Source organism: Bubalus kerabau, chromosome 5 (genome assembly GCF_029407905.1).
Source record: "Bubalus kerabau isolate K-KA32 ecotype Philippines breed swamp buffalo chromosome 5, PCC_UOA_SB_1v2, whole genome shotgun sequence".
Lineage (NCBI taxonomy): Eukaryota > Metazoa > Chordata > Mammalia > Artiodactyla > Bovidae > Bubalus > Bubalus kerabau.
Genome location: NC_073628.1, coordinates 42142771 through 42167169, shown reverse-complemented (window position 1 = coordinate 42167169; position 24399 = coordinate 42142771). Strand labels below are relative to the sequence as shown.

General features: G+C 37.5%; 1 protein-coding gene across 10 annotated transcripts in view; it reads left to right on the top strand.

Moving 5' to 3' along the window:
* The window catches only part of LOC129652658 (disks large 1 tumor suppressor protein-like), a 690295-nt gene that overhangs the window by 329601 nt on the left and 336295 nt on the right, over positions 1 to 24399 (top strand). For all 10 annotated transcript variants that reach the window (XM_055581514.1, XM_055581513.1, XM_055581519.1 and 7 more), the window contains one exon: positions 23167 to 23312. In XM_055581514.1, the coding sequence (XP_055437489.1) occupies positions 23167 to 23312 (146 nt within the window). The remainder of the gene's footprint in view (positions 1 to 23166; positions 23313 to 24399) is intronic.

Below are 24399 nucleotides of genomic sequence, written 5' to 3'. Positions count from 1 at the left end.
TGTGGAGTCAGCCTTTCAGAAATCTATTGACTCTAATCTCCTGTAAATTATAGGTAGTTATGCAACACTTGGAGAGATTTCTGCCCATGACTGACCTCAAGAGCTCTCAAGATCATTTTGTGCTGAGCATTTTTACTCTACTATTAATTCTTTTAGGCTAAAGGTAGAAAAATAAATGGTAACCTTGGTTTTTTTTTTTTTTTTTAATGAATCAATTTGATGACAGGGAGAGATGGACATTTTTCTTCAATCTACAAAGCCAAGTCCTAAGACTCCAACTGGAAGAATTGTGACAGCTGATAGTTGTTTTGTATCCGGTAGAGATAAAGGTTTGATGTACTTGGCATTGGACTGCAGAGTGATGGTTAGAGGTTTATCCCTATGTTTCTAGATATGAATGTAGTCATGACTATAGTGGAAAACTTCTTTGAGAATCAGAAAATTCAAGTCCTGGTTGAGTCAGGACTAGCTTTGTGTTCTTGGCGAAGTCACCATAATTCACCAGCCCCAGTTTCATCATCTGTACAGTGAGGAGTTAATTAGATGATTTTCATCCCTCTCACAGTTCTAGCAGCACATGATTCAGTTTCATAACTTCTTTTATTTTTTGTATTGGTCCATTTAACCTTCTGTTTCTAGATCTTGCTTTGTAGTTTTATGCTTCTGTCTTTTGAGCCATATACTTCGCTCATTCATTCATTAACTTCTGTATCCATCTTTACATTTATTGATTCTCTAACTCCATACTTATTGAGTGTAAGCCATTTTACTAGCAGTGATGATGCAGAATTTACTGACTTGCTGTCTGCTTTCAAGATCGTAAAAGTTAGCTCAGAATACAGCCATATCTCTGCCTGACTTTCCAGTCTCATCTTATACCGTTCTCTTTCTCTTTTGGATTTCTTGAATATCTGGCCTCTGGATCAACAGTATCAGCATCACATGTATATTTATTAGAAAAGTAAAATTTGGGCCACAATTAAACCTACTGAATCAGAAATTCTAGTTGTGTGACCAGTAATCTGTTTTTAAAATCTGCTCTTCAGGTAATGTTGGTGCATGATAAAATTTGACCACCACTGCTTATAAGGGATTAAAAAGTGTAATGTGAATTGGCCTATAATTTTGCAAAGCTTAGATGTAGGGAGATTAAGCCTTTATACCAGTGACATAGACTGTAAGAATCACAAGATAAATGCAAAGTGCAAAGGCAATAAAGGGGAGGAAGGATGAAATGACTTGTGGAACAGGCTTCAGGGAGAAAGAACATTTGAGCTGGAACTGCTGAGTCATGGTCCATAAAACTCCCCAGATGAAGAGAAAAACAAAATAAACAAAATCCCTGCAAATCCAGAGCAAAACAAAGAAAATCCTACAATTATTCTAGACATAAAAGGTCAGTTTGTAATAATTAAGACCACACGCTTTGGAGTTAGACATATGGGGCTCCTATCCTGGCTCCAAAAATTATATACTAAGCTAGCTGGGCAAATTTCTTAACCTCTCTCTCCCTGAGTTTCCTCTTTTGTAAAGTGGGTAAAAGAATAGTTCTATGTCATAGGATTTTGGAGAATAGTAAATGAGATAATGTACATTTAATGCTTAATGTGCTATGATAAAGCCTTGATAAATGGTAATTATTATTACTAACACAGAAATAAATTATTGAATTTTAAAAGTTGTGTAAGGGATCTTCATCCAGTCAACCAGGAAGAATTTACATCTTCTGTGTCCTAGTTGTAATTTTCATTCTTTTTTATTTTTTAAAAACATTCTTAATACTTATTTTAAGACATTAAAAAAGCTTTGAAACAATCTCAAACTTGAATGGTCAGTACTTAATCCCTTCAGCCGTTTGAGAGTAACTGGTCAACCTGTTCTATTACTTCCTGATACATTAGTACTTATTTCCAGTGAACAAGGGCATTTGCCTATGTAACTGCAGTGAAATGAACAAAATCAGGAAATTAGCAGATATCCCAATATTGTGTCATACTGAATATTTCAGTTTAGAACTACACATAGCCTTTAGGTGTCATGTCTTTTTAGTTTCTTTAATTCTGGAACATTTCCTCAGCCTTGAATTATTTTTTGTGACTTGGACGCTTCTAAAGATAAGAATATCACATAAGCAAGGCTGTGTTCTCTTTCCTGTATCCTATCAGGTGTCTCATGATTGTATTTGCTCCATTTAGTCGTGATGTTTACTTTGAATACTCGATTGATGTTGTGTTCCAGCTTTTACGCTTGTGAGGTTCCTCTTTTCCATTTTGTGTTTGTTTATATACATATGTGTTTACATCTATGTGAATATTTATGTCTATTAAAAACCATAAGATCACACTGATACTTCCAGTTTCAATCCAGTACCAATATAGTGCATTGTAGTTTCTCCATTTCCATATTTTGACTCTCTTTTCTGATAAATTCTCATCATCTTTATGTTATTTACTTATTTGGTCAGTCTCCTTATTTGTAAGCCATCCCATTATCACTGCTGAGGACACACTTCTTAGCAAACTTAGGTTCTCAAAAGCCTCACTGGGCCAACCCTTCCCATAGTTGACCTTCTCACCCTATGTAGCTGAGATAAAACATCCCAGGCTCTACCCACAGCCTGGGTGCCCTCCTCATAGAAGTCAGCTTTGACCCAGTCCTCCAACAATATCTAAACCATTTGACCCTCTTCAACCTGTTTTGGTTCCAACAGCTCACATCTGGCTGCCTCTCTGTGAGAACTCCTTCCTCAGTCTGTCTGACTCTGTAACTGCTCTGGGCCACCTTCACATGTAGATGCCCTCCTCACTCTGTTTGGGTTCTGGCACCCTGCTTTGAGCCACCTAGTTCTTTGGCTCAATCTCCTGCACCACCAGAACAGACCTTGCTCTACTTTACCTAATGGCTTTAGAACCGAATTGTCCTTGGTTCCATTAAAAATGCATAAAAGTATGCATTACCGTCATAATAAAAAATTTAAAAAAAGAACTGAATTGTCTGGGAGGGAAGGGAAGGAGAGAGAAGGGGAAGGAAAGGAGAAAGGTGATGGGGAGAAGAGGAAAATAAGAACTCATAGATGTATTTTTCAATAAAGCAAGAGTAAGTATACTATTTTCCAAAGACTGTGAACAGAACTACTAGCATGAAATTTTCTTCTTCTGGGAACAAGCAGGACAGCCTTCTGGTTTGATTATGAGGTCTGTATGGCTTTCCAGATGTTTCAAGGTTCTTACACAACATTAGTTAGTCTACGAGAGAACAGCACAGCTTCCTGTCACACTTGTAGACTGAAATGGATTGGATAGTTCTTGTACTATAGCTATCTACAAGTTACCTTTCCACTCTCACTTCAGAATAAAAGGTAGTATACTTTATTTAGCCAATATAAAAGTAAGGTAATAATAGTTTCTATATATAGAGTGAGCTTCCCAGGTGGCTCAGTGGTAAAGATTCTGAAGGTTTGATACCTGAGTTGGGAAGATCCCCTGGAGAAGGAAATGGCAACCCACTCTAGTATTCTTGCCTAGCAAATCCCATGGACAGAGGAGCCTAGTGGGCTACAGTCCATGGGGTTGCAAAGAGTTGGATACAGATTAGCAACTAAAAAACAACATATACAGAGTAGCAGGTTTTCTAACCTGTAATTTTGTATTTGGGCATATGATTTTCCCTTTTGCAAACCTTTTATATATTGAGGAAGTTGAGACAAAAGGGAGGTGACATGTTCAATGTTTCTAGATTTTATTTTTCTACAACTTTATTTAAGCAGTATATTTTAATGAGATTACTTTGCACAGTAGATCATAAGCTTGACCTAATATAATGGAGATGATTATACCTGTGCTATAATATGCACATATGATAATTAATTATACATAATTAATATGATATATCAACTCTAATAAATTATAATTATATCATTTATGTATAATAATATAATTATATATAATGGAAATGATACCATAATTATAATAAAATATTATAAATTTTATAGGGGTATATTTTCAATACTTTTTACAATCTAAAATTGGTCTTTCAGATATATTAGTACACAGGTGTTTCAGAGCAATGTTCTTTTTATGATTAGCCATCAGCTGTCACTTCTTGGAGCAATTCCAAATGAAATGATTACAGTCTGCCATTTAAATCAGTCCTTTTGGAGGAGAGGAATGTGATCCTTTTCTCAAGTGGTAGTTGACATTAGGTGTTTAATCAGCCAAAGAAACACCCTTCACCTCATATTACACATGGAAAAGACTAAGCTTTTGGTATTCATCAATAAAGCTCCATCTATATAGTCTTGTGTTATTCAGAACTATATGTCCACAATTAAAAAAAAAAGTAAAGAACAAAATGAAACGAATTGAAAACTAAAAAAAAAATTATTTGGGCAAGTTGTAATAAGAACCTCTGTATACCAGACTTAAGAAGATAAGAGGGACACTGTCTTTTAGCACATCAGAGACAGAATTTTGTTTTCCTACTTAACACATGTCTCTAGATATAACTCTGTCTGTAGACTGAATACTTTCTGGCCTCATCTGAGTTGGTTAGTTGGATTGATTATAAAATTGTATGAAATTACCACTAAATAGAATATTGAATAAATCTATACTTATGTGCCTGACAGTAAAGTTTCCACCACAGTCTGGTTTCTTATGTCATGCCTATCTTGCCATTTTTTCTTTTCTACTTCTTTAGTTCGGTTCAGTTGCTCAGTCGTGTCCGACTCTTTGTGACCCCAGGGACTGTAGCACGCCAGGCTTCCCTGTCCATCACCAACTCCTGGAGCTTGCTTAAACTCATGTCCATCGAGTTGGTGATTTTCTGTTAAAATCATCTTCAATTTACAGGGAAAAATTGTTACAATATTATTGCATAACTAATATTTATTGAATACCCTGTATTCATGGTGTGTGTAAAGCAAAACTGAGTTGTTGATGCTAATTATGTAATCTGTAGTAACCTGTTTTTTTAACATTCAAAATTTAACATTGTCTCCAAGCTTAACTATGTTGACTGTCTATTGTTACCTTTATGGAGAAGTGTCTTTGCCTCCCTTTGATTTATATCAGCTAGGAAGATGTGGTTCCTGAAGCCCAAACTCTCATTCTGTTTGAGTTTTTGCTGATGGGGAGAGAAATTCAATAACTTCTGCTTAGTAGTGTACAGTTGATATTAAAGTATTCTGGGTAACAGGCCTTGGAAAGTTTTTGAGCTTCTTTGGTTTGATTTTCCTTCCATTTGGTGATCTGTAGAATTTCCTAAATGATATTTTAGTCATGCGTTTATAATAAGATATGCTTGTTTTAGCATTGATATCATTCAATTAACCCCTGTGTTCCAGTAGGCATATTACTGAGCACGTTGTAGCAAAAAGGCTGTGGCTTTTGTGTCAAATCTGGATTCCAATCCTAGTCTGGCTGCTGCATAGCCCTGTGACCTTGAGTAAGTCTCAGTTTCTCCGTCTTTAAAATAGGTGGAATAATAATAATGCGTCATAATATGATGACAAAGACTAAGTGAAATAAACAATGCTTTAAAGTGTGGCTGCCTAACGTATGGTGGAGAAGTGGCAAATGCTAATTTCTTCCTTTCCTCCTTCAATACACAAAATCAATACTTTATCACAGACTGGAAGATACATGGTAGTGGGGAGAGAATCTGGAACTTATTTAAAAATATGTAGTTTAAAACTAAGCTTATGCAAGATTATAGTTACTTATCTTTCTGAGATTTATAAGTTTACATGGTAAACCTTTGTGAGGTTAAAAAGGATGCAAAACATTCCTTTATCTTGGATGATCAATGTGAAATTGAAGTTTAATTATCTTTTAGATATAGAATAAGACATACCTGGTGGTGGTTTGGGAGTTAAGTATGTCTGCATTGCTGCTGTGAATAAAGAATGTCTTCTGTCTCCAAGGCTCCTCACATCGTCTTCCACCTTCCCTGCTCATGTGTTGACTACCCTGGGTTCAGCGACCAGTGAGATGCAGCAAGACAACTGGGTAGTCAACAGGATAGGATATCCAGCAGGTAGGGGAGCCTGAGGCTCCACAGAAACAGTGTCTGCATGTGCTGGAGCAAGAAATGCGTGGCGTTGATGAACCCAGCACCTCAGACAGTGAAATAATAAAGGATGCTGATGCGGGGTGTGACCCTGAAGATATAGACCCGTGATGTGGGCTGTGAATGCCACAAAAATCCCCTCTTTGAAGTGGTGGATCTGATGCCTGTCGGGGGGTTTTGCGGATCCTTTCTGAGAGAAGTAGAGGGACTATAAAGAAAGCTGAGCCCTGAAGAATTGATGCTTTTGAACTGTGGTGCTGGAGAAGACTCTTGAGAGTCCCTTGAACAGGAAGGAGATCAAACCAGTCCATCCTAAGAGAAAATCAATTCTGAGTATTCATTGGAAGGACTGATGCTGAAGCTGAAACTCCAGTACTTTGGCCACCTGATGTGAATAACTGACTCATTGGAAAAGACCCTGATGCTGGGAAAGATTGAAGGCAGGAGGAGAAGGGGACGACAGAGGATGAGATGGTTGGATGGCATCACTGATGCGATGGATATGAGTTTGAATAAGCTCCGGGAGTTGGTGATGGACAGGGAAGCCTGGTGTGCTGCAGTCCATGGGGTCCCAAGGAGTCGCGCAGGACTGAGCGACTGAACTGAGCTGAACTGAATAGGGATGGCATGTGAGACGGAGTTTTGAAAGTGTGAAGACCCCAAAGGGAGCCTGAGGTGGCAGGGGCCCCATCCAGGTTACACAGATGCAAATGTGGGCTCATTTGTGACTGTAAAAGCTGTAGATTTGGAATAGTATCTTGTAAAGGCTGTGTCCTGTGAGAGCAGTGTACTGTAAAGGCTGTAAGGTGGGGAAGCTGAAAGATGATGCGCGGAGCACTAGGAACTGCAGACATTCTTTATTCGCAGCAGCAAGTGATGTAGACTTAGAACCTCGTTCTGTTAAAGGCTGTGTCCTCGACTGCTCTTGCGCCGAGGTTCAGCGTTGCTTGCCAAAGGAATATTGCGGAAGGTGCTCATGTAGACTGTGAGGTGAGAGACCCCGAAGGAGTGGAATGTAGGGAGAGAGCAATTGGCAGGTGGGGGTGCTCAAGGCCTCTCGCCCGGCTCCACTCGTGCCCACAGCCGGGCTCATTTGTGGCATTACGCATGCGCACCGTGGTGTGGGTCTATATAAGGACTCCCTGAAAAGCTCTTGGCAAGTCAGGGTCAAGGTGATTCTGTGTTGCATTGAGTTGCATAGTCATCGTTCCTGCTGTGTCAGCCATTAGAGAGTAAAGATGTCCCTCTTGCTGCTGCGAATAATGAATGTCTGCAGTTCCTAGTGCTCCGCGCATCTTCTTTCAGCTTCCCTACCGTGCCTACCCGGGGTTCAGTGAACAGTGAGATATGGCAAGACTCTGGTGCTATACAATATGTCCTCAGTTATCTTTTTTATACATAGTATCAATAGTGTGTGTGTGTTAATCTCAATCTCCCAGTTCCTTCCCTACCTACTTTCCCCCTTGGTATCCATATATTTGTTCTCTGCATCTTGAGTCTCTCTACTTTGCAGACAATACCTTCTACACCATTTTTTGAGATTCCACATATATGCAATAATATATATTTGTGTTTCTGACTTACTTCATTCTGTGTGGCACTCTGTAGGTCCATCCATGTCTCTACAGATGACTCAGTTTCGTTCCTTTTTATGGCTGAGTAATACTCAATTTTTTAGGTGGATAACACTGAGGCTTAAAAAATTTAAGTGTCCCATCACAGGTTACACATTCAGATAAGTTGCAGAGTCAGGGCCTGACTTCAGCGCTTCTGTGTAACTTCTAGATTGCCGTACCATTTCACTTATGCACAACTGATATGCCTCTCCCGTCACATTCTGCACTTACTTTGTTCCTCTTTGAGTCTTTTTCCTCTGCATATTTCTTAAAATGTTCCTGGATATTTCTCAATGCTATACTTATCCCTAATATCTCCTAGTCACCTTCCAGTCTTCTAAAACTTTATCTTTTGATACAATTTCAAGCCTGTGGATAAGTTTCAAGAGTAGTACAGGGAGCTCCTGTATCTTTACTCAGAGTCACTAGTTGTTTACATTTTGTCTTATTCGATTTATCATTCTTTAACTATGTGTATCTCTCATTCTTTCTATATTTATATACATAATACTTGTGCATATTTTTAATGAACCATTTGAGAATGATTTGGGGCCCTCAGGCTCCTTTATCACTAAATAATTCAATGTATATTTCCTAAAAATGAGAGTATTTTCTTAAATAATGTAGTTATCAAAATCAGGAAATCCAACACTATACAATACTCTTGTCTAATGCACAGTCCATATTCAGTTTCAGCAGTGGTCATCAAAATGTTTTTTATAGCTGTTTCCCTAGTCTAGGATCTAGCCAGGATCACACATTATACTTACTTGTCATGCCTTTTTAGTCCCCTTTATTTTTTATCTTGTTTTTTAAAACATTTTTATTGGAGTATAATTGATTTACAATGTTGTGACTTTCTGCTATACAGCAAAGTGAATCAGTTATGCATATACATATATCTACTCTTTAGATTCTTTTCCCATATAGGTCATTACAGAGTATTGAGCAGAGTTCCGTATGTTATACAGTAAGTTCTTATTAGCTATGTATTTTATATATAGCATGCGTCTGTGCATGCTCAGTCACTCAGTTGGGTCCAACTCTTTTGCAAGTCTGTAGCTCACTAGTCTCCTTTGGTGAGGAAATCTTGATGAGATTTCCCAGGCAAGAATGCAGGAGTTGGTTGCCATTTCCTCTTCCAGGGGATCTTCCCAATTTAGGGATTGAACCTGTATCTCCTGCATCAGCAGGCAGATCCTTTGCTACTGTACCACCAGGGAAGCCCATGTAGTAGTGTTTGTCGCCTTTAATCTGCAATTTCTTTAGCAGAATGTTTATGAAGATTACAGGTCAGATGTTTTGTAGACTGTCCTATGATTTGGTTTCATCTGACATTTTCTAATGATTGGATTCAGTTTATGCACTTTGTGGGGGAGTGACACAAATGATGCTATATCCATCTTGATGGTTGATAATAAGAGGCCCCCAGGGCCAGTTTGTTCTAATTTGTGGGGAGACAACTTGAGACTATGCAATGTTGTGTTCCTTGCCAGATTTTTACATACCACTTGCAGCATCCATTCTTGATTTTCTAATTCCATAATTTCTTCCATATTTATTAGCTGGAATTCTCCTATAAGGAAGAGATTTCCCTTCTCCATTTAATCACTCATTTTTTTTTTTTTAGGATGAACTCATATATTCTTATTTTCTTCAATAGGTTATAATCTATTACTATTAATTAATTTTAAATGAATTTTTTTGGAGTATAGTTGCTTTATGATGTGTTAGTTTTTGCTGTACAGCAAAGTGAATTAACTATATACATATACCCTTCATTTTTGGATTTTCTTTATATTTTATTACTATTAATTTATTTTAATGGTCAAATTGTTCCAGATTTGGTTGGTAGGAGCCTTTCATGTCTTTTTGACCTTTCCCATGATTTTTCGGGCTTCCTGGGTAGCTCAGCTGGTAAAGGACCTGCCTGCAATGCAGGAGATCCCGGTTCGATTCCTGAGTCAGGAAGTTCCCCTGGAGAAGGGATAGACTACTCACTCCAATATCTTGGGCTTCCCTGGTGGCTCAGATGGTAAAGAATTCACCCGTAATGTGGGGACTTGGATTCGATCCCGGGGTTGAGAAGATCCCCTGGAGGAGGGCATGGCAACCCCCTCCAGTATTCTTGACTGGAGAATCTCCATGGGCAGTGGAGCCTGGTGGGTTACAGTCCATGGGATTGCACAGAGTCAGACACGACTGAGCAACTAAGCACAGTACAGGATTTTTCAGCACTTCCTTACTTTCTGGTGAAACAGAAAGTCCCACGTTCATCCTTATAGTTTCCCTGCTCTAGCCCTAGAATGAGCCTTCATCCAAAAACCCTGGTTCTTTTTTGCAGAACAGAGTATTTTGAAACCAACATTCCCTCTCTCATCCCTTTTTTCCTTCCTCCCTCCTTTCTATTCTTGCTCTTTTCCGTTCTCTGCCTCCCCTCTCTCCCTCCCTCCTTCCTACTTTCCTTCCTTCCAGTGTTTTGTCCAGGCATAGAAGAAGCCCAATCATATCAGAACATTGTGGAAATGTGTTTGAGTCTGTAGTATGCAAGCATTTCCTGATTCTCTGGTCTTGCTTTTTCAATATATATTGGATTTGATCATGTATTCATATTAGTCCATGGACGCTGAGTTTCATGCTCATCCCTGCTAACTGTGGGCTCTTTTGTCCCCTAACTTGGTACTTGATTGGTAACTATCATTGATGTTGCTTTCACTCTTTTTTATTGGCTCCAAAATTTAACTTACATTTTCTTTTCATCCACATTTAACTTTAGCCCACTCTCATTTTCATACTTATTCTTCTGGTCCCAGGTAATATCCTTAAAGAATCTTGACTGGCTGCCAACCTAAGATAGGACATTTACTTTCCTGATAAAGCCTTTATTAGAAATTCTGTTACTGTGCCTCTGTGTCTAGTAGTTGGGCTCAAATGGACCAGGCAATGATGAGTTTTTACTTTGCAAAAGCATGGTATCTGGATGCAGCATAAGGATGTTGGATTGTGAGCATTTATCTGGCTCCCCAAATAGAACCAAATGTTGAGGGAAGGTTAATGAAACACCAAGGTTGCACTTTGTAACATCTTTAAATATAGCAAAGTCAACTGTGTTACACTTTTTGGCTGAATTCATGATCAGGTGTAAGTATGGAAAATCCTGCAGAGAAAAGAGATGCTGGAAACATATTTAAAACATATGTTTTAAAAGAAGGCACAGTTTATAAAGATTACCATCTCCATATTGAAGTTGTATGTGAGAATCTTCAGCTGATTTCAGTGAATTCTTGGGATTAAACAGCTTTGGTGAGTTATAACCATATCTTCTAATCACAAAAAACCAAATGAGCCAATAGCAATGAGCTTCAAAGAGGTTTCTGATTGGCAGGCCGGAGTGGTGACTGTAATTCTTCCCTTGAATACTACGTCTAGGATCATGAAAGCTAAGGTTGGAAAGCAAAAAAGAGTCTCCCCAGTCACTTTTATTTCAGCCTTAAACATCTTGCATTTTGGTTACTTTGTTTTACTGTGGTTAAGTAGGTAATTGCAGAGCAACTTGTGAGTCCTACAAGGAAAATAATCTTGTGATTTAAGTCATATTTTCTTAATTCAGGTTGTGTAAAAGGAAATCCATTTCTCCACCATTTACCATATTTATAGTTTGTCCAGTGAATTTGGATCTTAAAAAAAGTCAAATCTCCTTCAAATGAAACAAGATTCACCACTTCTGAGGATATTAAAAGTAAGTTCCTCAGATGCTGGAAGGCATATCTTGGGATCTCGAAGGATCACTTGATGACATAGCACTATCACTGAAATAAGTATGTCATGTCGGATTGTCTCTGCCTGGAAAAAGATAAAATCTTTTGAGTATATGGGTTTTTAAGGGTATGCTTAAAAGGACAGTCCTATTTACTTTGGATTCCCTTAATGATGCTGTTTGACAATTGAAGGCCCGGCTGTGCCAGAATCATCTTTTCAAAGGCCAGATCTCATCATTATGGAATGTAGGTTAAAACAAAAGCAGGAGATTGGGCTGAATAGAGACTGACTCAGCTACCATTTAGAAGTTGATTTTATTTCCCCCTGTTTTAATGCATCCTAAAGGCAGAGTACTGTAATATAGTTACTTTTGAGTTTCTAGCTAATTGAATCTGAATCCATTAGTCAATAATGTTCACTAAGTGGTTATTATTACTTTTCAATCAACAGAAGCCAATTTGCTTCTCTTGCTGGGATTTTTCCCGACCCCTCACTCTGAAAAAGAGAATTGTAATAACTCAGTGAGGGATGAAGCCTTGGGTTCTAATCACAGAGGTGCTGTTTCTTAAGCCCAGTGTTACTGGTGAATCAGAAACCAGTGACATCACTTGGGAGCTTGTTAGAGCTGGAGATACAAGTTCCATTCCTGACTTTAATCATAATTTGCATTTTAACAAAATCTCCAGATGATTGAGATTCATGTGTATGTCAGAGATGGAGAAACACTCATTTGTAAATTTGACAGTAATTTATAGACTATTTAAAAAATAACTGTGAGGTTAATATGGGTATGCCTTCAAGAATTGGAAGAATTTATTTAGAATGTATCCTTAGAGGTGGAAAAAACTTTTTTCATTTGAGGGAGGACAGTGCAAAATAAAAACTGCTAGCAGTTGTAATCAAGTAGTCAAGTCACATGAAAGCATAATCCAAATAATGTGCAGGTTTTCTGCAATCCTGAGTGTGAAAAGATTTGACTTTATTCACTGACTTTTCTTCTCTTTGAGCTTTTAATAGAGAGGTAATGCAAATAAGCTAAAATTAGTAAGCCTTCATTGTGTGTTAGTGCAAAGAATGATGCTAAATAGTAGAGAATATATGGCTGGTTCTGACATTGTCTTCATTCCTGAAGACCTTCATTTCTGAAAAATTACTTATTAAATTGAAATGTTGAATTGAGAATAGATGGTGAACAAGTACTTCTAATATAAGGTAGAATAAAAAATAACTATTAAATAGATTTGAGCAATATTTTGTGGGAATGTGAGGAAAGAAGTGGCATTGTCTACCTTCCCCACCCCCCACAATTCCCAACAGAAATATTTTTCTTTTTCTTTTTAAACAGGATAAAAGCATACAAATGTATTTAAGTTTTACATGACATGGAAGTCTTCATTAGGAAGTGAAAACCCACAGAAGCTGTTAGAGCTGGGTGTTTTATGCTGGATTTGATGAAGAGTGGACAGTCATGGAGGAAATGTAATAAGTTAAGGAGTTAGGAGGTCATTGTAGCAAACTAGGAAAGACTTATCAAAAAGGCCTGTCTGTTAGGTTTCTCCCTGGCATTCCTTTGTCTTCAGAGACAAATGGTTTTCTTTATGGTGATTGCTGTTTGGCTGTTCTTACTCTCACATGTCCTACTCAATTGAACTCACTTTTAGTAAGAAAAATTTCTATTCTGATGGCATTTCATGTTTAGATCTCTTACTTCCAATATCCTGTTTATAAAGGCATAGTACTGGGACTGGGTATCGAAGAGAGGTACCCAGAGAGAGGATTTCGATGTGTAGGAAAGGGGTTCTGGGCCTCGGGAAGAGTCAGGAAGTGGTGTTGGTAGTTGTGGTGTTGGGGAAACAAGAGGGTGCCAAAAAGAGATGCCTGGAAATGACACACTGATATATACCAGGTGTTCAAAAAAATAATACTGTTCAGAAGTAAAATTTGACGGCTGCAGAATTAGCTTCCAATTTAAGTAATCTGTGACTTAAAACGCCTTTCTTCCCCTCTAGTAGTTGCTTAGACAAGGAGTATAAATAGAAGAGTGAAATAGACCGAACACTTCATCAGGTTTAGGGTAATAATTAAGATTTTCAAATTAGGTATTAAAATACTGTCCGTTGGGTTTTCCTAAATGTGAACAAGTTACTGGTATCCGTTATGTGTCAAGGTGTAACTTGTTTGTATGAATCTTTTAACATTCATATGATACATCTTCTATTTCTGGAAAATTTATACACCTAATATTTCAAAACTTGGCAGCTTGGAAATGCTGCTTATGAAACAGCGTTTATATCCTCAAAATTGATGCAAAGAAAAAGAATCTAGAAATTTGACTACCTGCAAAAATTGTTTTACTCATTATGTCATTATTTTTTAGAAAATATGTCTCTGAAGACATTTTTATAGAAATTCTTTGTTTCTTTTTAATTAATACTTGAAACCAGGTAATGTAAACATATCTTGTTTTGGGGATTTTATATTTAAAAAATTCCTTATTCCACTTACTTTTGTCAACTCAATACCCTACTCACCCTTCAGTTCAGTTCAGTTCAGTCGCTCAGTCATGTCCGACTCTTTGCGACCCCATGAATCACAGCACTCTAGGCCTCCCTGTCCATCACCAACTCCCAGAGTTCACTCAGACTCACGTCCATCGAGTCAGTGATGCCATCCAGCCATCTCATCCTCTGTTGTCCCCTTCTCCTCCTGCCCCTAATCTCTCCCAGCATCAGAGTCTTTCCCAATGAGTCACCTCTTCACATGAGGTGGCCAAAGTACTGGAGTTTCAGCTTTAGCATCATTCCCTCCAAAGAAATCCCAGGGCTGAGCTCTTTCAGAATGGACTGGTTGGATCTCCTTGCAGTCCAAGGGACTCTCAAGAGTCTTCTCCAACACCACAGTTCAAAAGTATCAATTCTTCGGTGCTCAGCTTTCTTCACAGTCCAACTCTCACATCCATACATGACCACTGGAAAAACCATAGCCTTGACTAGACGGACCTTTGTTGGTAAAGCAATGTCTCTGCTTTTCAATATGCTATCTAGGTTGGTCATAACTTTTCTTCCAAGGAGTAAGCGCCTTTTAATTTCATGGCTGCAGTCACCATCTGCAGTGATTTTGAAGCCCCCAAAAATAAAGTCTGACACTGTTACCACTGTTTCCCCATCTATTTCCTATGAAGTGATGGGACCAGATGCCACGATCTTAGTTTTCTGAATGTTGAGCTTTAAGCCAACTTTTTCACTCTCCACTTTCACTTTCCTCAAGAGGCTTTTTAGTTCCTCTTCACTTTCTGCCATAAGGGTGGTGTCATCTGCATATCTGCGGTTATTGATATTTCTCCCAGCAATCTTGATTCCAGTTTGTGCTTCTTCCAGCCCAGCGTTTTTCATGGCGTACTCTGCATATAAGTTAAATAAGCAAGGTGACAATATACAGCCTTGACGAACTCCTTTTCCTATTTGGAACCAGTCTGTTGTTCCATGTCCAGTTCTAACTGTTGCTTCCTGACCTGTATATAGGTTTCTCAAGAGGCAGGTCAGGTGGTCTGGTATTCCCATCTCTTTTAGAATTTTCCACAGTTTCCTGTGATCCACACAGTCAAAGGCTTTGGCATAGTCAATAAAACAGAAATAGATGTTTTTCTGGAACTCTCTTGCTTTTTCCATGATCCAGCGGATGTTGGCAATTTGATCTCTGGTTCCTCTGCCTTTTCTAAAACCAGCTTGAACATCTGGAAGTTCACGGTTCACATATTGCTGAAGCCTGGCTTGGAGAATTTTGAGCATTACTTTACTAGCGTGTGAGATGAGTGCAACTGTGCAGTAGTTTGAGCATTCTTTGGCATTGCCTTTCTTTGGGATTGGAATGAAAACTGACCTTTTCCAGTCCTGTGGCCACTGCTGAGTTTTCCAAATTTGCTGGCATACTGAGTGCAGCACTTGCACAGCATCATCTTTCAGGATTTGAAATAGCTCAACTGGAATTCCATCACCTCCACTAGCTCTGTGCATAGTGATGCTTTCTAAGGCCCACTTGACTTCCCATTCCAGGATGTCTGGCTCTAGGTGAGTGATCACACCATCGTGATTATCTTGGACATGAAGATCTTTTTTATATAGTTCTTCTGTGTATTCCTGCCACCTCTTCTTAATATCTTCTGCTTCTGTTAGGTCCATACCATTTCTGTCCTTTATCGAGCCCATCTTTGCATGAAATGTTCCCTTGGTATCTCTAATTTTCTTGAAGAGATCTCTAGTTTTTCCCATTCTGTTGTTTTCTTCTATTTCTTTGCATTGATTGCTGAGGAAGGCTTTCTTATCTCTTCCTGCTATTCTTTGGAACTCTGCATTCAGATGCTTATATCTTTCCTTTTCTCCTTTGCTTTTCACTTCTCTTATTTTCACAGCTATTTGTAAGGCCTCCTCAGACAGCCATTTTGCTTTTTTGCATTTCTTTTCTATGGGGATGGTCTTGATCCCTGTCTCCTATACAATGTCATGAACCTCATTCCATAGTTCATCAGGCACTCTATCTATCAGATCTAGGCCCTTAAATCTATTTCTCACTTCCACTGTATAGTCATAAGGGATTTGATTTAGGTCATACCTGAATGGTCTAGTGGTTTTCCCTACTTTCTTCAATTTAAGTCTGAATTTGGCAATAAGGAGTTCATGATCTGAGCCACAGTCAGCTCCTGGTCTTATTTTTGTTGACTATATAGTGCTTCTCCATCTTTGGCTGCAAAGAATATAATCAATCTGATTTCGGTGTTGACCATCTGGTGATGTCCATGTGTAGAGTCTTCTCTTGTGTTGTTGGAAGAGGGTGTTTGCTATGACCAGTGCATTTTCTTGGCAAAACTCTATTAGTCTTTGCCTTGCTTCATTCTGTATTCCAAGGCCAAATTTGCCTGTTACTCCAGGTGTTTCTTGACTTCCTACTTTTGCATTTCAGTCCCCTATAATGAAAAGGACATCTTTTTGGGGTGTTAGTTGTAAAAGGTCTTGTAGGTCTTCATAGAACCATTCAACTTCAGCTTCTTCAGTGTTACTGGTTGGGACATAGACTTGGATTACTGTGATATTGAATGGTTTGCCTTGGAAATGAACAGAGATCATTCTGTCATTTTTGAGATTGCATCCAAGTACTGCATTTCGGACTCTTTTGTTGACCATGATGGCTACTCCATTTCTTCTAAGGGATTCCTGCCCGCATAGTAGATATAATGGTCATCTGAGTTAAATTCACCCATTCCAGTCCATTTTAGTTTGCTGATTCCTAGAATGTCGATGTTCACTCTTGCCATCTCTTGTTTGACCGCTTCCAATTTACCTTGATTCATGGACCTGACATTCCAGGTTCCTATGCAATATTGCTCTTTACAGCATTGGACCTTGCTTCTATCAATATACCAACCCTTAGAATGCTCAAAAGTATGGAAAGTATTTGTATGATTTTATATCTGTATGACTTTTACCTTCTGCTCTTACACATTTTACATACATGACTTCACAGCCTCTTTATTGCTAGTGCCAGAATAAATTTGTAGTTGTGCATGAAAATTGAGAGTAACTTTTTAGAATAAACCAGTATTTATTAAATACTCAATTTTTCTTCAATATGTAAAAAAGTATAATATTTATACATGTAAAAGAGTGTGTGTGTGTGTGTGTATATATATATATATATATATATATATGTAGCATGGTAATAAAAAAAAAATTTCTTTTTTTTTTTTAAAAAAAACATTTCTGAAATAAGCCCCCAAATCTGGAACTGAAAACCTGTATGTTCCTCTTTTATCCCATTTTCCTCCCCATTCCTTGCACTGTTGTAATTACAACTTTTCATGTGCTTCTTTGCTTTGATCTATTTTTTTTCACATATATTTGTATGAATGCCTGAAAATATATAGCTTAGTTTTGCCTGTTTTTGAACTTTAAAAAAATATTTTTGTACTGAGACTTGTTTTTTTTTTCATTCAACGTTATGTTTCTAAGATTTTTTCATGTTATTTCGTGATACTATAGTTCATTCATTTTGGCTGTTACATGAATTCCATTCTGAGAACATACCATATTTATCTACTTTTTTGATGGAGATTTTTTGCTAATTTTTTGCTCCCATAATCTGTGCTGCTATGAACATTTTGGTTTGTGTCCTGATGCATATGTGTAAGAGTTTATCTATAATATATACTGAGTAGAAGAAATGCTGGATTACAGAAAAAAAAAGGGTGAATTTTACAAGACAAGATTATTTTCTAAAGTGGTCATGGCAATTCAGACTCACCAGGAATAAATGTTACCATTCATTCATAGATTTTTTTCCCTTTTTTAATTGAAATATATAGTTGGCATATACTGTGCTAAGTCACTTCAGTCATGTCCAACTCTTTGCAACCCTATGAACTGTATCCCACCAGTCTCCTCTGTCCATGGGAGTCTCGAGGCAAGAATATTGGAGTGGGTTGCCGTGCTCTCCTCCAGGGAATCTTCCAGATCCAGGGATCAAACCTGCATCTCTTATGTCTCCTGCACTGGCAGGCAGGCTCTTTACCCCTAGTGCCACCTGGGAAGCCCACAGTTGACATATAATATTATATGTTACAGGTATACAATATAGTGATTCATAGTTTTTAAAGATTATACTCATTTATAATTATCAAATATTGTCTATATTACAAGTGGTGTACAATGTATCCTTGTAGCTTAATCCCCTACTAATATGTTGCCCCTCTCCTCTTCCCGTTCTCCACTTCTAAGTACTAGTTTGTTCTCTATATCTGAGAGTGAATAAACTTACCTAAGGAGGTAAAACATCTGTACTTGGAAAACTATAGGATACTGTTGAAAGAAATTGGAGGCAACACATACAGATGGAAGGACACACTGTGTTCTTGGATTGGAAGAATTAACCAAGGTTGATTAATTAACCTTGTTAAAATGGCCATACTACCCAAGTCAACGTACAAATGCAATGCAATCCCTATCAAAATACCAATGACATTTTTCACAGAACTTGAAGAAATAATTTTAAAATTTGTATGGAAACACACACACACAAAATATATTATAGCCAAAATAATCATAAACCATAATAGAGCTGGAGGAATTATTCTCCCTGACTTCAAGATATACTAAACTACAGTAATATTTTAGCCAATATTATTGGTGTAGGTGGTGTTTGGTTATGATCTTAGTGTGTATTTATGACCACAAATGAGATTGAGAATCTTTTCCCTTATCAGATTTATCAGTGATACATGTTTGCTGTGAAATATCCTGTTTATATTTTCCCACCTTTTTTTTTTTTTTTTTCTTTTGGTTTGTATTCCTTTTTGGTTTTTACACACCCACATACTGTCCCTTTGCCTGTATGATATGAAGATAACTTCTCTCAATTGCATCTTGTCTTTTTCACTTTCTTTATTGAGGTGTAATTGATACATAATAAACTGCACATATGTGAAGCAATGATTTAATGTTTTGATATATGCACACACTCCTTTATAAACTCTCCCACTCACCCTTTCCTGCCTAACCTCACAGTCCTATTCCCAGGCAACTACAGAATTGTTTTGTCAATATAGATTAGTTTGCATTTTCTAGAATTTTATATAACTGGTATTATAAAAGACACGTTTATTTTTCTCTGACTTCTTTTACTTGGCATTATTTTGAAATTCATCCATGTTGTATGTATCATTTTCTTTTGTTTTTTTATTGATGAGTAGTCTTCCATTGTATGGGTATACTCTATTGATCTACTGATGGACATTTGGATTGCTTTCAAATATGACTTTTTACATGAATGTATATTTCCTTCTCCTTAGATAAGTATCTAGAACAGTGATGGCTGGATTATATAGTAGCTATATGTTTAACTTTTTAAGAAATTACCGAACTTTTTCAAACTGGTTGTACTGTTTTCCATACTCACCATCAGCAATTGAGAGTTCTAGTTCTTTAGGATTACTGTCAGTTCTTGGGATGATCAGTTTTAAAAATTGTAACCAGTTTAATAAATATGTAGTGAAAAATGTAGTAGTATCTCATTGTGGTTTAACATTTTTCTTTCTCTAATGATTAATGTGCAGCCATGAAATTAAAAGATGCTTACTCCTTGGAAGGAAAGTTATGACCAACCTAGATAGCATATTCAAAAGCAGAGACATTACTTTGCCAACAAAGGTCCATCTAGTCAAGGCTATGGTTTTTCCAGTGGTCATGTATGGATGTGAGAGTTGGACTGTGAAGAAGGCTGAGCGCCAAAGAATTGATGCTTTTGAACTGTGGTGTTGGAGAAGACTCTTGAGAGTCCCTTGGACTGCAAGGAGATCCAACCAGTCCATTCTGAAGGAGATCAGCCCTGGGATTTCTTTGGAAGGAATGATGCTAAAGCTGAAACTCCAGTACTTTGGCCACCTCATGCGAAGAGTTGAGTCATTGGAAAAGACTCTGATGCTGGGAGGGATTGGGGGCAGGAGGAGAAGGGGACTCCAGAGGATGAGATGGCGGGATGGCATCACTGGCTGGATGGCATCACTGTCTCGATGGACGTGAGTCTGAGTGAATTCCAGGAGTTGGTGATGGACAGGGAGGCCTGGTGTGCTGCATGGGGTTGCAAAGAGTTGGACAGGACTGAGCGACTGAACTGAACTGACTGAATGATTAATGATGTTGAATATCTTTTCATGTGCTTATCTGCTACCTCTTACTTTCTTGGTGAAGTGCCTGGTCAAATCTTTTACCCATTTTTCAATTGGATTCTTTGGCTTCTTTTTGTTTTGAGAGTTCTTTATGTATTCTAGATGCAAACCTAAAATATATATATATATGTGATTTGCAAAGGAATGCAGTCCCCCCTTAGTAGTTTTCTTTCAAGATTTTTAAGTTGTTCTTCTGTCATCCAGCCTCCATTATTGCTACTGAGATTAGTCTTTTCTGTGTGACTGCTTTTAAGATGTCTGCTTTGTCCTTGGTGTTCTGCTTATTGTGCTATGTCTAGGCCTAGGCATTGTTGTTGTCAGTTGCTCAGTTGTGTCCGACTCTTTGTGACCCCATCGACTGCAGCACGCCAGGCTTCCCTGTTTTTCACCATCTCCTGGAGCTTGCTCAAACTCATGTGTGTTGAGTCAGTTATGCCATCCAACCATCTTGTTCTTTCTTGTCCCCTTCTCCTTTAGCCTTCCATCTTTCCCAGTATCAGGGTCTTTTCTAATGAGTTGGCTCTTTGCATCAGGTTGCCAGAGTAGCTTTTATTTATTCTCTTTTTTTAAAATGAACTGTTAATTTCAGGACCTGAGAATTCATATTTTTATAAATTCTAAAAATTTGATATTCATAGCCCTTTAAATGTCATTTGTTATTTATTTTATTTTTCCCCTGAAGATATCTACTAGAAAAGTAATGGACCTTCTTATCTATCCTCTGTATATTCTAATATTTCTCTCACATTTTCCATTCTGTTTTCTCCTTTGTTGCATTCTGGGTAACTTCTTTGGGTATATTTTCCAGTTCTGCTTTGTTTAGTCTGCTGTTTAACCCATCCATTGAGTATTTTTAAAATAATGTCATATTTTCTTTCATTTATACTGATATAGATTCTTGGACATTTATTTTATACTTTGGATAGAATCCAATCCTATGTTACATATATATTTACTCAAATTGCTCCAATTTTGGCCATGTTTGGCTGCTCTTTCTCATAACTTTTGTGTTGTTTTGACATGCCCCATTGCAGCAAAATTTTTAAAATTTGGGTTGAGGAGCTTATTCTCAAGGTACTCCAGGCTCATCTTGTTATATTTTCTGCCCCAGTACTAGGATCAAATATTTCCCCCCAAAGCTCTGGTTTCCTTTATTGAAACCAAGATCTGGTTCCTATGTGTGCCAGTTGCTGTTGGAGTGTTCTTGCTGCTAGGCCCTCTCAATCTAGAAAAATATGGCAGCTAGGAAATATTAATACACATATTTGATTTCTATTTCTATTCATATTTTCTTTATTTCTGTCCTTCTCTTTGTCCTTCCCATCTTTCCTTCCAAACTTCTGAATTCATATAGATACTCCCAATTCTAACTTAATACCACTGTACTTGTTCTTACCCTCTGCCATTTGTTGGAGAATGCTATATACAATAATGCTAAAGTCATTATTGTAGGCCCTTTCATCAGACAGGGTGAGGGAATATGTGTTTTTATAGTTGGACATGACCGAGTGACTGAACAATAACAAATACTAACCTGTATATATACATATGTATAAGTATTTCTACATGTATTCATTCCTATTTCTATTAAGCTAAAAAGGAGTTTGTAATGATGTCTTTAATCCAAAATCATATGACTCATTGTACAATGCCCTACCCACCCACTTTTTTGTTTGTAACTTCCTACTCCACCAGCGAGAAACCTGGTTCCTACCATCTACCATCCATTTACTTAATTGTTCAATTCTGATTATATACATACAGTGACTTCAAAATTGTTGACTTGTACTCCACGAGAAACAAATTTACCAGTTAGAGTGTAGACTAGGATGCTTTTGTATAAGTTTCTTTGTCTTTGGTTTTACAGTCTCTACTGATATTCAGGTCATCATCTTTTTCTCCCACCGCCTTCAGTGACGTTATTTCATTCATCTGTGATATAGTTAGATTCTTTTGTCACAGTCTACTTTTCATCTTGGGATTCCCTGGGCTCCTAAATGATTTTTAAAATTTGCATATGTTATGGTTTATTCTTTGTGCTGTAAAATTCTTTGGATTTTGACAGATGCTTCCTGTTAGGTGCCAACCAATATAGTATCATTACAGAATATTTTCCTCACTCTGTGCTTTCCTATTCAACCCTCCTCCTATTCTCCTAGAACTTCTGGAAGTCACTAATAGTTTTATTGTCTCTTTAGTTGTTTGTTTGTTTTTTCCAAAAATTATATAAATGGAATCCTCTAATATGGAGGCTAGCTACATGCCTTGGAGAAGGCAATGGCACCCCACTCCAGTACTTTTGCCTGGAAAATCCCATGGACAGAGGAGCCTGGTGGGCTGCAGTCCATGGGGTCTCTAGAGTCGGACACGACTGAGCAACTTCACTTTCACTTTTCACTTTCATGCATTGGAGAAGGAAATGGCAACCCACTCCAGTGTTCTTGCCTGGAGAATTCCAGGGATGGGGAAGCCTGGTGGGCTGCCGTCTATGGGGTCGTATAGAGTCGGACACGACTGAAGCAACTTAGCAGCAGCAGCAGCAGAGGCTACATGCCTGGCTTTTTTAAACTCAGCAATATACATTTAAGACTCATCCATGTTTTTACATAGTTTGATAACTCATTTCTTATTATTGTTAAATAGTATTTTATGTATTGCAGTATGTTTATCCATTCACTAATTGAAGGACATCTTGATTACTTCTAATTTTTGCAATTCTAAATAAAGTTGCTATAAGAATTCTCATACAGATAAAAATGCAACTTTTAGGATTTCTATTTTTGTTGTTTCTCTTTGCATACATATTTATGTAGTTCTTTTTAATTAATTAATGTATTTATTTTTGGCTGCAATGTATCTTCATTGCTGTGCACAGGCTTTTTCTAGTTGCAGCAAATGGTTGCAGTGGTTTCTTTTAATTAGCAAAATCTTCCATATACTTGTGCATGAAGAAGCTATCTGTGAGGTCATCCATGACATGTTGACTTTTCTCTTGCATTTTCTTTACAGATATTCAAGAATTTTATGAGGTGACATTGCTAAATTCTCAAAAAAGTTGTGAGCAGAAGATAGAAGAAGCCAATCAAGTTGCACAGAAGTGGGAGAAGACATCCCTTCTTACTTCATGCCATGACAACCTTCAAAAGTCTGCAGAGGTACATTATTGAAAGTTTTGAAAGTACTAAATATTTATTTATACCAGTAAATACCAAAATTATTTATACCAGTAAAGAAGAAGTAGTTATTAGTAGTGGTAGTTTTAGTAGTAGTAATGATTATTAACAAACGTTGTCAAACAATAATAATAGAAACTTAGTTACATACTATAGTGTCAGTATTACATACCAACATTACATACCATACTGTATATAATATTTGCATATGCAAATTCAGATTTTGCCAAAAGATAAAACCAGGTATAGGAAGAACATGGTTCTTCATGTTATATAAATGAGTTCTGTCACAAATATTGTCATTGTTTGAGCTGACTCAAGTATCAGGCATTCTGGAATTTCAGAACATGTGTTGATGCAATGAGGGAAGGAGACGGACAGCGAGGTTGGAGAGTATGGTCTGAGACTGTGATCTCTGTAGTGAGTCAGGTATCCTGGGGCAAATAAAATGATTTATTGGGATATAGGAACAAAATAATAGAACTCTCATTTATATTGCTTTTTATTACATTCTTTACAATCTTTTATATTTAGATAATTTATAACATTAACAGTCATACATGTACATTTAAGAATAAATATAAAGCTATTAGAACACGACTGAGTGACTGATCTGATCTGATCTGATTAGAACTGTATATGCTCAAATGGTTTTTTGTGGCTGGGATTATGAAATCAAAAGTTTGAAGACTACTGTTGGGTTTAGCAGTTACCAAAGAGCAAGGCAAGTTGAGGTATGTCTCGTTTTCATAGGCTAGGGTCAATATGGTGGCAGGAACTGATTAATGATGTTTTTAAGTGGCAGTTGGTACTTTGAAGGCAGGTAGTGTGTGTGTTGCACACACATGCACGCACACAATATGTCAAAATTGGGGTTGTGGAGCCGATTTGGAAACTGATTGAATCCTAGTGCGAATCAATGGCACTTTGATAGCTGAGTCTTTGAATTGTTAAGTTTGAGACCTGTGATACACTTTCCAGCCTGCTCAGAACTTATTTGGAAACTGGATAAGACTGAAGCTAATGATCACCTTGATTCCTTGAAGTATAGGTTAACAGTGACAGTAAT